Below are 20,459 nucleotides of genomic sequence, written 5' to 3'. Positions count from 1 at the left end.
CTAGATCGTCACAAATCAGTTTGAATCTCTTCCATCGAAACAAAAGGTGTTTTTATTAATCCATCTGTTCTTTTCCATGTCCATCAAGATCAGGACTATATATCATCCATACCATCCTAACCTTGTTCTTGAAACATATATTCCACGGGTATTATTCTTTCCGCAAATATGAACGATCAATCAACACAAAATAGCATCTGATCCTCGTTCAAGAAACCGGTACACCCTCGAGCTCCAGCACTGATAACGATCTAGGCTAAACTTTACTGGGACTAAGATAACTTAACGACAAGTTCATCAATGAAATACAAGCTTGATCTCGAGACGTACAAAGTATGATGGATAGGGTATCGTTGAAATGAAAATGCCTGCAAACCCAGCTAATTTTTAGGTCACAATTTTGAGTGTATTGCTTATTCTGTTTCAAGGATTTTCTTTTCTCTGTTTTTTATTTCTCGTACCAAAGAAGACAACAGCAAAGTGCACAGGGTAAAATTAATACATTGTACATGTATGGTAAAATCTATGCCAAGATGATTTATTATCATATTCCTGTTTGAATAGATACTGGCATTAACTTTTAAGTTCCTTGTATTGCGTTTTAAATTGAATCTGTTGTACTCTCCTTGAATACTGTATTGGATTATTAAACCCAAGCTAGATCAGAGTTCATATAAGAAAATGGAAAGAATGGAACACATTTCAAACCCTCTAATATAATAAGCTCAACAATGAATTTTAGAAGAAAATTAAAATGCTCTGATAGCTTGATGGTGCTGGGAGCTTTGAGAGGATGAGGCACCATTTATCAAAATGATTATCTTACCTACAAAATAGTGACAATATTTCTGCTATGGTAAATAGTGTCCTGGATGGATGTGATTTGATTTTTGATGCCTTAGGGAGTCTTACTATTGAAAAAATATATAAAACAGCAAGTTCAATTGATATTATATTTATAACAGAAAGGAGAAGCATGCAGTTGGTTTGAATTTGAGGTCATCAACACCATTTTTGTGTATATAATATAATTTATAATAATGACAATAATATGTTCTGCTGTTAATGTTTTGTAGATAGTTGAATGTAATTATATCTTTAGAACTGTAACAAATACATAGGTTATACATGTACATGTATAAGGACACAAATATACCAGAGAATGATCATTAAGTTTGAAGTATTAAAAATATAAATTATTTGTTAACTCCGGATTTCTGAAGTTTTCTATTTGGTGTCAAAAGGAAGAGTCATGATTTATTTTTAGAAATCACAAAGGGAAATGTCATTATTGATTAGAATATTTTCTTAAAAGTAAACATCACAAATAAAGGTAACACCTTTAGTTCTTCCTGCAGTTTGAAAAAAGAGGAAATCATATGCTGTTTTTAGTGTTTTCTATATCGAGTTATGAGAGAATACATTCTGATCTGGCTCTGAGGTAGATGTTTCCATGGCAATGGAGGTTGATTTATTTTGAGAGTGGCATCTTCACTTCTCTAATTGCTGTTTTCTTTGCTAGAAAATCTCAGTGATGATGTATTTTGAGGATGTTGATTCTATTTGGAGATTCAGTTTGTAATCAAGTATGCAATAATAGTCATGGATAGCTATTAACAGCTAGGGTGGTCTTGATGAAGATTTATTTTTTTAGTTTTATTATTAATATTTTTACTTTGAAATGTAAGGATCTTGAGAAAAGAAATGTACAATTTAAAGAGTATAGCCAGTTCCTCCCTGTTTACTTTGCTTTATATGTTTTCTACAATAAAATGACATTAATGATTATTTAAAAACATCTCAAATGTATCTTGCTATTAAACACAATAACGTTGCATTCTTCATGAGATAGTTTTCTGCTTTGATGAGTCCTATGACGTCAGAAATTGCAAGTAATCTGGACCGCAAAACTCGTCAGCTGGAACGAGTAGCTGTGAGTATCCACATTTGGCAATTAATGTCCAGACTTGAACGTCCAACAGAAACCCCTTTGTTCTTGTTCGTACCTCCGAAGTTCAAACCATCTCTTACCTCTTTCACATTAGTAAGCATTACCCCATTCAACATAAGCGAGGACAAGTTGTAAAATGTGTGGTATGAAAGGGATGAGTGAAAACTTCTCTGTTGAACCCAATCGGGTAATTTCTCCGTCTTGTGAGGTGAAGTTACAAGGGGATGCAGTTTAACCATGCAATCTTGATAGCATGAAGAGAAGTTGCAAGTTTCGCCCCCTGTGCCACCATGCAATTAGACGTTTTGGTTTTTTTAATGGGCCTCTTTCTACCATTTTCTTCACTTCTCATTTACCGGCGAAGAGGGAGCAGTATAAAAGGATACAGTTTTTGTTGTTGTGAAGTGAGGAATGCATACTCAAAGCTAAGCAGTGAACTTCCACAGGTAAATGGGAAGAACTCAAATATGAACGGGTCATCATACCTCTTTCCTTATAAGAATCTTCCAATGCATGTAACGTAGCTCTTTCATCGGCCACGTGCGTCAGGATTAATCTCATTTCCAACTCTTCACATGGACCTCTGTCACGTGAAGAGCTAGGGGTTTAGCACCATTAGTTTTTTACTCATCAATTCAAATATGACCTGAGTATTTTAAGTGATAAAGTGTTAGCATTAGGGTACACCTGGAAAGTATATTCATTGGTTTATTATTGGGAGGTAAATCGGGTCTGATATATATATATTTAATAAGATAAATTTAACTGGATCGTCAGGGGTTGGGAATATTTGATCATGGAGATTTATCTTCTCTCCCTGGCCCCTAACCCCCCCCCCCCCCCCTTTCAACAATATTTGTGTGTTCCTTGTTAATTTCAGGTTGTAGAGAGTCAACTACAATGATTTCGGGGGTATAAGAATATGTTTCGGGAGATAAGTCACAGCCTTAAAAGCACCGCCTGAACTAGATTCTGATTGCTCCAAAATGAAAACTTCAATCTGAGTAATTTAATAATCCTCCAAACTGCTCTTTATTTCATTGTGTTTTGAATGGAGCTCTATACGAGTCATGCAATCAATTTATCAGCTCCATCCATTTTATAATAGACAAATTTCCATCCCTCAAATTACATTAGGTAACCCTACTACGTAGGTATACAGATGGTAGGCCTCTAGCGGACGATCTCGTTGTCTCTGGTGCTCGTAAATTGTAATCTACAGAGAAATTAGATTTATACCCCAAAGGGTTTTTTTTTGCTGCGTACAGTATATAAAAAGACCATCCATCCTGTTGCAGCCCACTGCGGTCAATTAAACAATGGAATGGAAAGAAACGATGCTCGTGGGGCATGTTATGTTGATATATTTAGTTTGGTTTCTTGGTAGAGGATGTGTAATGAAATTGTCTCTTGCCAGATACTGTGGAACGATGCGTCACTGTCTGGTAGTACAGTCATCATCATCTCAAAGACAGGTTGAATGGTACAGAGATACTCACAGGTCTCGTAAAATTTTCAATTTGTTTTTGTGAGCTCAGATATCCAAGAATAGGCCATTGATAACTTCCAAACCATTTGTCTTCTAAGGAATCAATCGAGGTCACTAATCTCTGATCTCTCAGATTGATACTTTTGATCACACTTTTTTTGTCTTGTATTAGAAATATGGCAAAACTTATTTTATGATACATTTTCAGACTTTCTTAAAATTTTGAGAGATGTTATCTTCAAATGTTTTACTTAAATTTGCTTCCTTACTGCCTGTTTATGTGTGTGACACATTGTTTATTTAGAAGGACACAGTTGCAACTTGCAACAATTTGAGATCTTCTATTTCCCAATCCAGAGTGCGGACATCAAACAATATTTAAAATCAATAAATGATGGGTGAAGAATTTTACTTGGTATATTGGTTCTACCTATAGATTCAATAATCCACATGTTATGAAGAATCAGTTTTGAAAAAGCAAAGCTCGCCTCGTTAGAAAGTATTTTGAGTTTATACGTCTTCTCTCTGCCCCTGATCAATTACCACAAATCGTATCCCATCCACTCATGGTCCGTTTATTAGCGTCCTAACCTTTAGGAGAAAAAATATACAGAGATGAGAAGGCAATCGTCCAAATTGATTCCTATTGATAAAGTCCTTCTATCGTCTTCTTTCCTTCTACCTGGTCTGCTCTAATTAAATACCATGCCATATCATCCGGTTTCAGCTTAACCCTTTTGGGTCTCAGGGGTTCAGAAACTGGCATTGACTTTGTGCACATTCTGCACTGATTCTTTCTGTTGTGCTGTTTGTGTTCAGCTGTTTTTGGAAGTGATGTTTTTTCTGTATTTAATCCCAGTTTTACAGGATATTAAAGCAGGTTAAACTTAAAAGGCTCAATTATAACCTTTGATATTTATATTAAAAAAAATCAATTTCCCTTTTTATCTTGAGTTTGATTATCTACCTGGTTGGACATTTCTGTGGATGTGTGCAATTAACCTCATGAGAAAACTAGGATAGTTATTCTTTATAACGGATTATAAATGAAAGCACCCCCCCCCAAAAAAATATATACACTAGCCCAATATCAGAAATAATTGAAATGGATATCTGCAGAGATATGCCAACCATTCTTCTTTCTGGCTTATTTCTTCCTTTTTTGCTACGAATATAAGGCCATCCTGTTTTTTTTTTCATATTTGTTCCTTTTTTCTGTAAGTAGGGCAAAACTTTATATATTTTTTAATGTTTATATAGAATTTATTGATTTTTTTTGTGTGTTTGTGTGAAATTCTAAACATCCATAATTTTTGGTATTATTCTCACAATGAAGTGAAATCCAAATGGAATGAGAGAGTTCTTACTTTGATCTCATTTCAGTCCTCATGCCTTGATTCTGCTAATTGAAACGACAGTTGAAATTTGTCCTCTGGTTAGAAATGCAGACACCTTCTCATTAGTGACGCCTGCCCTCAAATTGCAGGGCAGCAGCAGGGAAGCGGCAGGGCAGGCGAGCTTTGCTCTTGTCACAGGACTACTTGATGCAAACCATATTAAGCTCAAACACATCACACACTGTTGATTTTTTTTCTATTCTGGTTGGAATGACTGATTTCTTTGTGAAGTGTCATTTGGTTGTTCTCCATAAGTCCAAGTTTCTCCCCAAATCAGCCGTCATTGTGATTAAACTTGATATTGAAAAAAAAACATCCCTATCAGTCCAAGTAGTTGGCTTTTTACTATATAACAATTGAGTATGGTCCAGAGTTATAAGGCATACACTTTTTGGGCTATTTTGTTAAATTGCGATCAATAAGTACTTGTATGAATAAATTACTTGCAGCCAAGACTTAAGGGTGTAGATTTTTTACCCACAATTTTGCCAATTATAATTTTTTGGCTATTTCTCAAAACATTGAAGCTGAATGAGGATTGTCTGGATGAAACCCATAAATTGCATTTTGATTGCAAATGATTATAATACCATTCTGCTCAGGATAATTGTATTTATCAGAATATAACTTGTTGTAGGATGGTTTGAAAAACTCAGGCTAATGGGAATGGGCCTATTCTGGAGATTCTTCAGGGGAAATGCCAATATCACTAGTTCAAATATGTTCAGTTGGAAACGATTCCCCAGGGTCGTTCCCAGTCAGATGTTTGCATTTCTACCTGCATGTGTCATTTGTCACCATTTCAAAGTGGTTTCGTAGTATTCCCTCAAGTTTCTGCCTTGTGATAACGATCTTGATGTGAAAAGAAATTCTATGAATCACGATGAATCACAATGATAGAGAGATACTGCAAAGTAAGCAGACTCATAAATCAGTCAAGTTCAAGATTTGCTGGAACTAATCACAATTTCATGCATTCATGTGGTAACTCCTGGTAACTGCAATATTCCATTCTGCAAGCCATCAATTCAATGCCTCAATCCATTATATTAATTTATATGTGCTATCAATTTACTACTGGTAATCAAGGATTTGAATTAGAAATTAATCAAATTGTGGTTTGAACTTGTGCCAGATTACCCCCAAGTAAAGGATTTATGCTTTTTTTTACACTTTTTGGCAAAAATGAGACTGGAGAAAAATGAACATTTTAATCATTGTAGGCCCAGACAATATTTGTCTTATTGAAGCTTGTTAAACAGCTAACCCTATTTTTATTAATGCACAACATGATGTGTTAACATTTGAGAAATCAGTCATGTATTTTGAAGGATTCAGTGGATATTGTATTTCGGAAGGGGAATGTGTTGACCAATTCATACAATGAAAACGGCAATTAGATTTTTCCTTGGCGGAAAGGCTATTGCATAGAGACCTCAACTACTGCCTAGATCATGGATGAAAATTGATTTCATGTGACACATTAAGCCTGATTACATGCTTTAATGAAGTCCCGTTAAACCCTCCTCGTAATTCCCCCTAAACCCCAGAGCATATCTGGTTTTAGTGGAGTGACTCACCGATAAACCCCCACATCACACAGTCACCAAGGGAGCAATTAGGCGTTAATTGGCGAAGGGAGATCATAGATGTAACGGAAAAGTCTTGGAAGTTTTTGATTGCTTTCAGTTGCCATTTTGAGCATGGATATTTCACCTGGATTTTCACGTGACATGGATTTAGCTAGGTTTTGGGGAAGGAGGAATGAAAATATGCTCAGTAAGTTAAACTGACAGATGTAACCATATCTTGGCTCTATGCCGATATCACCAGAGGTAAATATCTGTTAAAGGAATGTAGGGGGTAGTGTTACTTTCTGAGGTTGAACCACCCCCCTAACATTATCGTCCCTGAACATGATCATATTGAATTACTAAGGTGTGATTTTGGAATAGATTCAACAAATGTTTTATATCTGATTTCTTACAAATGGATCAGATCTGTGCAAAGTGTCAAGGTAGAATTATCATGCAATAATGGAGCCAGCAGAAAATAATTTTTCATCTCTGTTATCTCGTTTCATTTCATTCCTGCAGTGTGACGAATCAGAGGATGAGGATCAATGTGCAATTAGTATCAAGTGGAAATATATGCGTAGCAGTCGACGATGGTCACGACGAATGACTGGCGAGGAGTTCCCTGAACTTGAACTGTCAACGTCCCCCCCTGCAGACTCAAACACAACTCACATTCACACACATTCTCGGCTAAACAGCAGCCACGAAAGTGTCACAACAACAGATAGTGAGCGAAACGAAGGATACACAAGCACAAGTAGCTTTGAGAGCCCTGCTGTTGTAAAGAAAGTGTATGTGAAGCGCTTTCAGGAGATAGCCTCATCTCCATCGAGTCAGAGCTTGCCGGTTTCTAATAGCGAATATAAAACCTCCACGCCCATCGGATCTGATGGAAATATGAACGGACCTCGAAGTGCTATCATTCAGATCTCATCCCCAATCTCAGTACGGAAAGATCCATCGTCTGATCTTAATGGACTGCACAGTAGCAGAGACCACATGAAGGGTGCCAAAAGTTTCTTGAAGCGGTTGGACAGCCTCAAAGGCAGGAGAGGTGGAAGCCAGAGGCGTAAGCACAAGTCAGGAGGGGATACGCTGGAAATTAGCGGACCTATCGTGCCAGACAATGGCACCTTGCAGCGTAAGATTGAGTTATTTAAATGTGTGGACTTACAGTCGGCAAAGGCCAAGTCCTGCAGGTATCCGGCCAATTCACTGGTGACACCACCAGCCAAAAGGCGGAGAAACCCAAATGGACGGTCAGACAATACCTCAAAGAGGATGGGAAGGGTGTTTTCGGAGCCCAGTTCACCCACGATACACAGGAAATTCAGTTTTGATGTGTCCAAAGACCTGGAAGAAGCATTGGCCAAGAAAATTAATAACAACAATGAAAGCAAAAGTTGTGAGGATGTGTTTATGAATGACATGGATGATGTGTGCTTGGACACCAGGGATAATCGCATCCCGTCTGAGAGGAGTTCCAATGTTACGGGTACGACGGGTCGCAGCTTACTGAGCAGTAGTAGTAATGATTCCTGGCCAGGGCATTATGAAGGTGAGTCTGATGACTGGGCTTCACATAGACTTATCACATCACCTTTCAACAGCCTTGAGGATGATGATGAGCATACTCCACATCGGCTACGTAGCCCTAGCATGTACGACAACATGCCACCGGCACTTCATTCGAGCCTGGATAATCTACCCAATGCTGAGATTGAAGTGGCCGAAACAGAACTCATGCGACAAATATACAATCTGAAGAACATTGGGCATTTGAACGACCCACTCGTGGTTGCGCCATCGACGCGGCGGAGCGTGAGCATCTCCACTTGCGAGGACATTGGCGACTCTCGTGGCTCGCTCAATAGAACGAACAATAATCTTAATCCGGATGTAGAAACAGAGAAATTGGACATCCTTACAAACATCAGTAAAATCCTCATGAAGGAGAAGGAGCTTGTTGTTGAACCCAGAGGTGCGGACGTTGTTGCTTCAAAGCCAGCTGCCAAGAGGGACCGAAGCAACAGTCTCCCCAACGCTGGACCGGAGGGTATCAGGGAGAGCATGCTGAGCAATGAGGTTGATCTGGAACTTGAAGCTGAAGTGATGGGTCTGAGCTCAGAGCTGGAGAGACTACTCACAGGGATTAATGAGAGTATTCATGAATTGGAATTAAACATTAAGAAAACAGGTGAGCAATCCATCCCCAATTTCCCTCCCTATCCTTCTACCTCCCCCCCCCCAAAAAAAAAAAAAAAATCGCCTTACATCTGAACGCCAAAAATTCACACGATCATTGCTTAATTTTGAGAGACAAGACCAATAACATTATTCTTTTTGAATGTTTTATAAACTTTTTTCAGAAATTCTATAAGATAGCTTGCTTGGATAGATATTCTGTGCACAAAAATAGCAATGCTTCCTCTAATTGACATTCCAAAATTGAGGGTATTTCCCTCCAGCTGGTTACATCTAGTCACTTAGGTGTATTACTGCTCACACAGCATATCTAAAATGAATCCTTGTCCGTTAAATTTAAATCTGTGTGATTTCCGTCAGGGCCAATGAGTAAAGTAGGTTGAAGAGGGCAAACAGGCAGAAGACCTTTAAACAACTTACTTCCTCCTGAGTCCAGAATAGTCAATATTGTAATTGAACTTATGTGAGGGTATGCATGGGTAAAGTGTAAATTCATTGGTTAGTTGACTGAGGAGGGTCCTCAGCTAAATATACCTTCATAACAAGAGGTTATAGAGCCTGTTCTGTATAATATTTTGATGTTGGTAGATGCGTGAAGACGATAATTAGCATTTCACCCTGTAGTTTCTGGTATTGAATGGCAACAATCTCTAAGCACAAGAACTTCTTAGGTTCTTGTTCTTACCAGGAGCATCCCTCTAGCATTGAACATTTTCCTGAATCCCCAAATCTCTATATCATGCCTCCGTTACAATAGCCTACATATATTTCACTGAGACGTAATTGTCTCACCTGAGCCTATAGTTCCTTGCCTAAAATATGAAGCATTTCACTTTTCAATTTAGCACTGCTGTGTTTATATTTTATCTTTCCAGAAGACAGCAGTGCCTCCACGGCATCATCACAGATCTCCTCTCCAGTCAACTCCCAGGTATCCTCCCCCTATGGCTCACCCCTCCCCTCCCCCATGACCACACCCGACTTCAACCTCAACAAACGAGAGGTTGAGCAACAGGACGACACAGGTGTCGGCCTCTCTACCGGCCAGGACACTGCCAGTGAGCACGACACGCCCGCATCGAACGAGGAAGATGATGAGGAGGAGAGGACAAAGTCGCAGGAGACGACGATTAGCATCAAGACAGGCAGCGGGAAGTCTCCGTGGAAGGAGAGGAGAGACTCCGGTGTGGGGAACTCCCTGACGAGACCCAACAGGTAAGCTTTGTCTCTAATCTCTTACTCTCTACAAGAAGGAACATGCAGAAGCCTCTGCTTTTTAAGAAATATACGCTTAAACCTTGTGACACTGATTTGCAGTGGAATGGATTTAATGGAAGAACCTCTCTGATTGGTCCCTCGTCAGTGTTTTCAATAAAATGCACATGCAACAGTGATCCTGATCGGCCATGGCTATTGAGCAAGTGATTGGACACCTTGAGTTAAGAACCCTGGTTATGCTCTGAAAGTAGTGTGAAGAGAATGTTTAAACTTTTGGAGGATGACAGATCAAAACAAATGCATGGTCCGTTTCATAAATGACTTGCAACTGTCGTAACTTTACCATTATGGCAACTACCATACCATGGTAACAGGGCTCAACAGCCAATCACAATCGAGGTTTTCATGGTAGTTACAGCATTGGCAAAGTTAAACTCTTCATGGAACAGGCCCCAGAAGAATGTTGCCAGATGCTTGTTTGCTATCGATTTGAGAATCCTCTGTATCAGTCTCCCTCAAGTGCTTTGTGATATCAAAAGGTAGGTAACATATTTAAGGAATGACTTGGAGGATGACAGCATCATCAACTTTGGAGATAGATGGAGAGAATTTAAAGTGTCCTGGCAACTTTGCTTACTAAAATAGTTCTCATAGGCCCAGAATGTTTGTAAACATTCCCTGCAATAAGTTGAATTGAGTTTGAAATATGTTGCCACAGAATTAGAGCTCAGCCTTTCCGACCTTGCACCCACTTCTCCAACAGTTTATCGTATCAGGGATTTATACTCTCCCGCTGGGCAGCGATATTCAGAGTCCTTCCTTACCAGTCACAGCCAATGCAATACTTCCACTCATCCTCCATGTGGGGGTTCAATTGGTTAAATACATTCTCTGGCGGTTACCAGGATAGGATGTTGCATTTATCTGACTGGCGGCCTCTCTGCATGCCCCTAATGGATGGCTCTGCAAGTCACCCACTTATCCCTTAGAACCAGGGAATATGTCAATCTTCCATGCAGACGATTTGTCTGATGAATTAGTGATGAACATTAGGCCAGATATAGCTGCCATCATCCTCCTCACCTTGCTCGAAATATCGCATAGAACAGAGGCCATACATAGAGTGTTAACACTAGTTCTTCAATGTTATGGAATATGATTGTTTGAATAATCAGAATTAGTCATTGACAAAAGAAAGCTGAGATCTAGTGTATGTCATGACCACAAAGTAATGAAATACCATAAAAAACAATATTTTCAATAAGTGATACAGTGTATTTCCAAATTTTATTTTGCAGTTTTGTGAAATTTTATTGAAGTATAAAAAGTGTTAAGGCTGAGCACAGCTTCAGATTGGGAGAAAATTTGATCAGTAATAATTTACCTTCCGTCACGATTATCTAATAAAAAAATATTTTTCATGATGAAAAAAATATATATTTTCCCACGCTCTCCTGGTTTTTAGGGAAGAGAAATACCAAAAATGATGGACAAAGGATGTGGGTAGATGGCTTTGTTCTTTATCTACATTTGCTCTGCATTAGCGGAGATGGTAAAACCATCACGGATGGTAGTCGGTCAAAACATCCTTTCTCACCTCACCCTGCTTTATGAAATTGAATCTATCCTTGATCAACTCGTCCATTACCAGACCAGATGGATATGAATTCATCCATACTCTAACCAAACAAAACTTTGTTCAATATTAGATTGATAAAACAATTTTCCTCTGATCTAAATCTTTGTCAGTCCCGTGAAAAGCCCAGAGGCTATGTAGTTTTGGCAACTGTTCCAAACTTTTCCTTTTCTTCAAGTGGATCTTCACCGGAATGAAGCTGATGCTTTAGCTTGCTATCGCTAGTCTGATCAGAGAATATTGGGCTCATTTGCTGCTGTATCCCAATATTTTGTTATAAAATGGTTAGCCCAAAACTTCTTGGATTTTTTTTCCAGAAAGCCTGCTAAATCATGAATTAGCCTACAATTTGGCAAGCATCTTCACCAAACCGAAGTTAATGTCGATCCAATACTGTCTAATTTATTGAAATACAAATAAAGCTTGGTCTGCTTTGAAGTTGTACACAATGAAAACTTCACTGCTGGTGCAGATTATTTTAGTGTGGACCAGAAAATCCAAGAATTACCAAAGAGGGTATTTGAGCCCATAGCCTACATATTCAGTTCTTTAAATATATGGAAATACACTTCAGATAAATTGGTTTTAGATATATTTGAATTTGATATACAAATAATTTCTATTATTAGAAACCATTTTGGATATGGAGGTAATTCTCCCAATATCATGATATAGTTAATACACCCAAAGATATGCTTGGCCTAAGAGATTTGCACAGGAAATCTGAGCAATTGGGGGTTGATGGTCATGATGCATGCCATAGGTGTCAGATATGGCACTTTCATGTTACGGTGCTTGCAACACTTTGTTGACACTGTAGTTATCCTGGAAAATAAGTACACATAACATAGCCACGCAGTGTTTACCACATTGTTGCTGGATATGCCCCACCCCCTCCTTGCAAAAACAGCATATTAATTATGAAAGATGGACACTCCTAGTTTTGAATATGAATACTTAATGATTTAGCCAATATATTTTGAAGGGGTGAAGGCTCGGACATCATGTAGGCCCTAATTCATCATTTAGACTGAATTTGTAGGAGGGAGTGGGGGGAGTTTGTTGAACGATCTGTGACCTTCCATCAACCCCCGCCCCCTGCAAGTTTGCCCATCCCTCGGTCAATCATACACCTGCTGTGAGGAGCTAAAATTGGCCCTCAAGTGCACCCCTAGGATTGGAGCTGTCAGATGGATAAGGGCGCAATGGCGCACCTCAGATTTGGACTTGGAGGTGGTGTTTGCATAAATCCTTTTTGTACTGATGTGTTTATTTCTCTGATTTTTTTTTTAACACAACTTAACACTGACCAGATCATGGAAGTGTGGCTTGATGCTTGACATTGGGGAGTCATTTTTGGTCTACCCAAGGAGATCTCCTTGGTCTACCAAACCAAGAGTTGAGGAAGCCCTTAAATATGGAAAGCAATCCATGTCACATTATTTTAACAAGTATCCCTTTGGCAAAGACTGGAGGGAGCATTCTAAGCAGTCTCAAAAATATCATTCACTGATTTTGTTTTTAAAACATGCATTAGGCTATTGGCCTATGATGATCTTGCTCGTTTTCTATTGTTGAAATAGATTGGATCAATCACAAACCTTTGTTAGAGGATGCCAATATATTGTAGCTATATAACCTCTCATTTGTGCTAGGCATGATGACAAAGCACATTGTGTTACAAGTTCATGCAAAATTAAGTCAGGCTCCTCGGTTTGAGTCAGTGAGAATTCAGCAAGGGGACGACCTGCAGCTTTCCAAATCAAATGAGCTAAACCAGAGAGATACCGCACACTCTGGAGCACGTCTGGGAAATTATAATAACGAGTGTTTCACTTATTCTTGCATGCCCCCCTTCTCTGATCCCTCATCGTGGGCAGACAATGATTCCTTCATTCTGTAAAGAGAGGCGACAGTGTAACTTGCCCAGGGTTATTGGATTTATTAAATCATTAAGGCATGTGGAAGACTTTCCTGTGATGCTTCAGTTTTTATTCTCAGAAATTCACTCTGAACTTGTCATTCTGTCCAAAGACATTGACCAAAATAAAGCCGACTTTGAAGTTTGAAAATCAAGTAGTGATTTAGAGAAATTATGAAAGATTTGTAACCCAAGTGTCACTTTACACATGCCCAGGGGCTGTCGCCATGGAACCAAATGCTATATTTTTTCAAATATTCAGGTTTTGACAACTTTACAGAAATGAAAGTAATGGGGCTTTTGATTGAGGGAAATGCATTTTTAAAGTGATGTTGTATCCCCCCCCCAAAAAAAAAAAAAGTTTGATCAAATTTTATTTCAAAGTATGTCTTCTGTCTTTTGAATCAAAGTTTTATTAACAATTCCTGAAATCCTGCATTACTCTGAGTTAAATCAGATGCATAGTTTATTCATTAAATCAAATATGTTTTCTTCTTTCAGCATTAAAGAACAGAATGTTTTCATGTTCCTCTCGGCAGAGAAATGAAATTGAAGGTATCCAGGTCTTTTAATACAGTTTCCCTCATAAATCATCAAATGCTATGATAATTATTTTTATGCTTAAATATTTATGCAGTTTTGGTGGTTTGAAAATTATACTGACCTTGCAAAACTAGACATTTCAACTCATTTTATTGTGGTTTATTTTTATCTCACCATAGATATAAATCAGGGTGTTTCTCCAGGGGAGAGAGGTTAACTTTGAGGCTGTTCACACCGCAAGGGGGGACCGTGGGCGGACCGTGGATCGCGCTATCGTAGCGCGATCCACGGTCCGCCCATTGGCATTCGCCGGATTCACACCGCAGTGAGATAGCGCGGTCTATCGTAGCACCCCCTTTTTTTGAGAGGTCCTGTTGCCATGACGCGTGACGTCATGAGGTCAGAGCGGTCAAAGATTTCGCGCGCTATTACGAACCCGTACTAGTTAGTTGAGAGCTCGATATCGCTGTGCCTATTATGCTAGCCGGCCTACGTTTATTTCATGGCGTTGTATACATTGTGCATGTATTTCTAATTTGATTAATCTAGATTCTAGACTCGTGTAGAACGATGACTTCCGGCGTGCTATCGTAGCTCGGGTTCACACCGGCAGAGATAGCGCGATCTAGCGCGCGCTAGACCGCGCTATCTCTCGTGGACCACCCCCAAGAGGTGCTCCAGTGGCACGCCGTTTTGGCTCGCCGTGGCTCGCTGTTGGGCGGACCGAAACGACGTTGTACCTTCCACACCGCAGAGATAGCGCGATCTAGCGCGCGCTAGATCGCGCTATCTCTGCCGGTCTGAACAGGCTCATGGACTCCAAGTACAACGTTCTTAAAATAATTTTCATGCATGAAGCAGCAGGTTCCCAATGCAAATGGGTTCACCATGACCATCACCTCTTCATATTTTCCTAATCACTTGGGAGCAATTTCATTATCCAAATCGTTTTCAATTTGCCCATAAAGGGGGTGGGAAATAGTTTTAAAGCAGTCCCTGATTTATGGCTGTTTACCCCCTCTCCATTGAGAGTAACAATTTTCATCTTTTAACTTCAATTGATTTTGACATTTTGCAGACCCTAGTATGACTGCCTGCTTGAGCTAAATGGAAAATTGTACAATCCTACACATTGACTGGATGATTTGTTACAAATTGGCATTTTTAAGTAACTGAGAACAGCCCTAGGTTAGATGTGAGTGTGAAGTACAGAGTAATATAAATAGTTTCTATTTTACATGATGTAGTTTTGTGAATGTGCAGAAAAATTGTCTTCTATAAAATGCTTTCAAGATCATTAATTATTTAGAGAAGACAAATCTTTATTCCCCCCTCCCAAATAAATCCATTTATGAATGTGGGTTGATACATGAAGGTGAGAGGTGGCTATTCTGAGTACAAAATACAATCTTCTCAACTTAGTGAGTGGAAACTCCTTGAAAATCAGTTCTTATTGTCTGTTATCAGGAAGCCTCCTCCCCATGTTCTTGAACATGAATTAGACGTGGGTGTGACAGCAGGATCTGGTTTCATTAATTCTTGTTTTAGTAACAAAATTGCAATAACAGTTCAAAATCACTGAAACCCTTCAATTTTTTTAAAACAAAAAATTGTGCATTAGAAATGCAACCCTGATTTTTTTTTTCAGTTGCTAATCGCTATAAACTATAGAAAAAAGGGAACAAAGGAGCTTCCTAAATCTTCTTTTGATGGTTCGTAAATAATAATACCAGCAGAAATTTTGGAGATTTTTTTATCAGACATAAGGTACAATTTGTAATTTGTCACACTCGATTGACTCTTCAATGAGGGTTTTTCAGGCGAAAAAGTGACAAATTATGATTATCATATTCAAACAAACTTTCAGACTGACATTTCAGTTTTATTTGCAAAGATCTTGTATGACACATCATGGCAAGTGAAGATTTCCCATTGCTTTCATTTTCTATATCAAACTTTGGTATTATCTCTTTATCAACCAAGGATTTGTCTAAATATGATATTTTTCTATAATTTAGAATTTGAAACCATACTTGAATTATATATTTTCAGCAGATGTTGATGTTTGACTTGTTAGACTGTTCAAAATCATGCAAATATGGTTCAAGGGGGGCAGGCTCTCCATCAAGCAGTTATTGAGCCATTTCTATTTATAAGAAAATAAATAAATAAATGGCCTACATTGGAATTTGTGTATTTGAGACAAATCAACACACCAAACATGTGTCTACTCATATAAATACTCGTTTATAGATGAATAGTTCATGTATAGATCTATATAGCCAATTCTGATAATACTCCTATTCCTAAGTAAAACTTTCTTTAACGTTTTTTGCCCTTACCAATCCTTAATTCTCATAGCCTAATCTGGTTATTCTTCTGTGCAAACCTTTCCTGTAGTCTTTGCCATTTCCAATCTTATGTTTTCTTTGGCATTCTCCCAGCATGGATAACATCACTTTCCTCTCAGGCCATTTGACCTTTGAACTCTTGGCTTGTAATTGGGGTTATGGTCAAGGGTCATTTGAGGACAAACTCTGATATGCTGGATTAGGAATGGAAAACGGCCTATTTTCCCCCCAAGAAATAGAGTCCAACTTGAAGAAAGAAATATTCTTTTCTCTTTTGCTTTAAAGTTTGACATTGTGTCAAGCATCAATGGTTTCTAATACCTTGGTTTTAAACTGGTTTGTTTATATATTATCTTGTTAAATGATTGATAGCCCTCTTTACATTTTCATGCATATTATATTTTATTTTTATGATGATAATCACTATATCAATGGCTGGATGTGCATAGTACCTTTTCCAGAGGATGCAATCAATTTAAAGCAAAACATGCAAAGAAAAGTATGGAATTTTGTAAATAGTTTTTAGTTGTTACAAATGAAAATACCTGCATACAACGTGGGTTCACAGCGCGTGTCTAGTCTGCTGTGCAAACCCTTCACTCGAGTTAAGGGTCTGAATGTGCAGCCTACTCATACCTTGTAACAGCAAGTTTTGTATGTGCTAGTCTTAGCGTGGAGACACACTTGCTGATCAAAGTTCCAAGCAGAGTCTGTGCCTGCAGACTAGCGCGTGCCTTAAGGCGACCGCACACCTTACGATTGGTCTGCGACCTGATTTTGAAATAAAACGTAGTAGAATTTGATGCTGATATTGAGACATGGAATATCTTACTGTGTAATGTTCTCAATCATCATACGAATACCTATTTTCAAATCTGTGAATATGCTATCATCCTTCTTAGAATAAAAGCAAATTTAATATCTAGTCGTAATGACGTCATAGCAGTCATACGATTGGCTACGATTTGAAACTAATTTGGCCTTTAATCCAAAATAAAGGCTTGCAACCTTTCAAAATGGTTATATTAGTGTTCTTTCAATTAATTTTAACCTCAAATAAAATTATATGTTCTATTTACATTTTCAGAAAATGAGCAAAATGCCATTTGTTCCAAAATCGGATCGCGAATAGTCGTAAGGTGTGCGGTGGCCTTTAGCGTTCTCAAAAGTACATTTACTTGTGGCCTATATTTTTATATATTGGCACTTTGGCAGACATATGTCCATCCTGCCAAAAGTGAGTGAAGTCGGTCAAATAAAATGTTATGGGTCGTAAGTGTATTGATTAAGATGTCCGTTTTCCTGTGTTTTCTAGTCATTAGTAGCCAGGTGATCAACGGCTCACGTGGCGAAGATAAACATGTGATCTGTTTTATGTTGTCTTTCTGGGAATTAAACTGGTACTCAATGGTGGATGAATTTCCATGACCGTTGATAAGACATTACCATTATTAAAACATTAATCCATCTCATGTTTCCGCCAAATCAGTATCATTGCTAATAAGGAAGAATACCTTGTGATGTAGGAGGCCTACGTGTTCCTTGAGAACATGATACATTCAACCATGTCATGCTATAATGTCATTGAAATACATCAAGTTTGGGTCTTCATTCTTGTCTGCAGTATTGTTCATGGTGGGAATGTTCCTGTAGAGACCTGTCAACGTCGGATTGGTGAAATCAAGTAGGCCTTTTGAAAATTTAGATCTCTCCGACTCTCATCAGACTCAGTCATTCTTTTTCAATTCCTTTTGCTGAATATTTTTAATCTCAATCTTATCTGGATATTGTCTCGCACTTGATTGCATCATAAATTCTACAGTATGAGAATTAAGAAATGCTCAGATGACGAGGACGAGCAGCTCGTAATCCACTCAGTCCCACCCATGCCTTGTCTTGCCTTGTTCCATAACATTAGGATACCAAGGTGAGTCAGATCCGTGTTCACTTTGATACAATTTTTCTTTCATTAAACAAATTAAATCGGTTTCAACTTTTCTGAAAAAAATGCAGAATTATAAGAAACTACTTTTGCCACTATTTTGAGATCTATGAAGTAAGTTTTGTCAATCCTTTGTTTCCTGCATTAAAAACCTGTATAGGGAAATTCTTATGAAAATTTAGTTTTGAAAAATGCTTTTTCCCTGCAAGAATTTTGCATGTTACAAATTTTGCTGCTATTGTGGGTACTTTGGAGGTTTTTTTTTGCTCAATCAGCAATAGCAGGTACAGTGTACTTAATAAAGCTCTAACGAAATATTCTGGACATTTTGAAGAATTGAAAGAGCAGTTTAGTCAACTTGAACCTTTTTGTACTGTAGCTTCAATGTGATCCCCCTCTGGGTCCTCAATCCTTCAACAAAAAAACAGAAGGGGAAGAAAAATATTTTAGAATTCAAATCGATGGTTTCCATGACGATGTTTGGTCGAGCAATGTTTTTAGACCAAAGGCTCTTTATCTGGAATCCTCTCTTTTCCCGAATTTCCTCACTTTCTTTCAAGCAAAATAAGATTGCTTTTGTGAGGGTCTTGTTCGAAAACATGTAATTGTTCAAAAAGTCAGCCGCACCAGCAAACATCCCTTTTTTTTCTCTACACCTAGAAAGCTTTAATATTGATTGTTTTGGACAACTAGGGCATGATATAGAATGATTCCTATGAGATATGAGGCTCTGGACTATTCAGGGGGTGGTTTTGGCCAAGGTTCAAGTTTGAGACAAAGTAAGTTGGGTATGATAATATCATGATAGTTTTTGTTTCATACATAGGGTCTACCTCATTACCATTAAAAAAAATCAGTTTTTATGATATAATACAATGAAATCACTCATTGAATGCAAAATATTATCTTAAGAAGCAGATCCGTGCACGTTTTTAATAGGAAATGTTATTTCTTCAACTGTGATTTGTAACTTTGAATATTTAAATTCATTAGAAATTACACTTTCATTGTTGATAACATTACTTTTTAGCCTGACTTATTTGAATAATGATTATAGTGAACAAAAAAAATTATATTACATCTTAATTTTATACGATCTGAATTCTCTTTTATAGCAAAGGCATGTATATTATGCGTTATTGTAACCTGGAGGTCGGAAGTTAGATGAAAAGAAAACTGAAAAGTCAGTAAGAGAGAAAAAGAAAGGGCTCCAGTTGATCGACCTAATTCGATCTAAAATAGCTAGGAGGGAATAAGCTGGTTTGGGGGAATTGCAATTCCCATTATTGTAGCTGTTATCGAGTTTCTCGCTCGGGACTACCTTAACCTTGGCCCGTGCAGCTCTGCGTGTTGGTGGTGTGATGTTGATACTCTGTGTAGGACATGGCTTTTTCTTGTTATAATCTAAATCTTTCACGTTGGACAAGATTCGGAAAGGGGAGGTGCACAGATGATTAATGATATCAATTCCAAATAATCATTAGCTATTTGGGGCGTGTGGTCGTGAATTTCATCTTCTTTGTCATTGGTATTGAAAGATTCATCACTGCCATTTAAATTCTTGAAAATTCTATAAGATTGAACTACATGTAGTCTGTATTGCCCTACTTACGATTGCTTGGGGTAAATGAATGCCTTATTTCAAAGACCAGATGAGATTCTACATTTCTTGGCAGGGAAACATGATTTGGTATGAGATCATTTATAAGCCAAGAGATCATGACATTAGAGTAAGAAAGTTATTTTTGGATTAAGCAAGAACACCCAAAGCGTTCATCTCACGCCCAATACGTGAGACTTGGCTTGTCTTAAAGATGATGGCACTTATATCGAGGCCTAAATTTATGAGCTGAATTGTGCTTAATAAAGTAAAGGGCCTATCACATGAAAATGTGTTTCACAAATTTCACACACCTCTTCTCATTTTCATTTTTCTCGGGCTAAGTCATTGCCATATTTTTAATCTAGAGAGGGAGGGTATCTGTCTTTAGGGAATTTTTTTTATTTCTTTAATGTATTTTACTGATTCATAGAAAACAAATAATCAATTTAGATGTATTAATTCTACTGTTTGGTTTGCGGCCAATGACATCATGTACAAGTACCTTCGACACTTAAATTGCATTTAGAGATCCTCTGTTATACCTGTAAATTTCAGTAAATGCCCAGGCATTTGGACTGTATTGATGGGGGATTTGATTTGATTTGATATGATGATGGGCGGGTAAA

The 20,459-nt window shown here is 38.0% G+C and overlaps 2 protein-coding genes across 2 annotated transcripts in view; both read left to right on the top strand.

The window, feature by feature from the left end:
• Positions 1–5,730: 5,730 nt before the first annotated feature.
• LOC129261278 (rho GTPase-activating protein 7-like) lies at positions 5,731–14,149 on the top strand. Its single transcript, XM_054899335.2, has 3 exons — positions 5,731–5,751; positions 6,934–8,611; positions 9,495–14,149. The coding sequence occupies exons 1-3, from the start codon at positions 5,731–5,733 to the stop codon at positions 9,836–9,838; spliced, it is 2,043 nt and encodes a 680-aa protein (XP_054755310.2). The 3' UTR covers positions 9,839–14,149.
• A 3,732-nt stretch (positions 14,150–17,881) lies between these two features.
• LOC129261097 (stAR-related lipid transfer protein 13-like) overlaps positions 17,882–20,459 on the top strand; it is a 35,468-nt gene continuing 32,890 nt past the window's right edge. Inside the window, exon 1 of the mRNA XM_054899142.2 lies at positions 17,882–18,215. Coding sequence (XP_054755117.1) covers positions 18,112–18,215 — 104 coding nt within the window. The 5' untranslated portion in view covers positions 17,882–18,111. The remainder of the gene's footprint in view (positions 18,216–20,459) is intronic.

The sequence above is a fragment of the Lytechinus pictus genome, chromosome 5, assembly GCF_037042905.1.
Source record: "Lytechinus pictus isolate F3 Inbred chromosome 5, Lp3.0, whole genome shotgun sequence".
Classification (NCBI taxonomy): domain Eukaryota; kingdom Metazoa; phylum Echinodermata; class Echinoidea; order Temnopleuroida; family Toxopneustidae; genus Lytechinus; species Lytechinus pictus.
The sequence above is the reverse complement of the archived record's forward strand: the minus strand, read 5'-3'. Positions and strand labels throughout refer to the sequence as shown.

Bases quoted from the DNA above. Each gene is read 5' to 3' on its own strand.
- LOC129261278 (XM_054899335.2), top strand. From the start codon at position 5,731: ATGATAGAGAGATACTGCAAA. The intron at 5,752-6,933 runs GTAAGCAGACTC...TCATTCCTGCAG, and splicing joins TGATAGAGAGATACTGCAAA to TGTGACGAATCAGAGGATGA. The intron at 8,612-9,494 runs GTGAGCAATCCA...TTATCTTTCCAG, and splicing joins ATTAAACATTAAGAAAACAG to AAGACAGCAGTGCCTCCACG.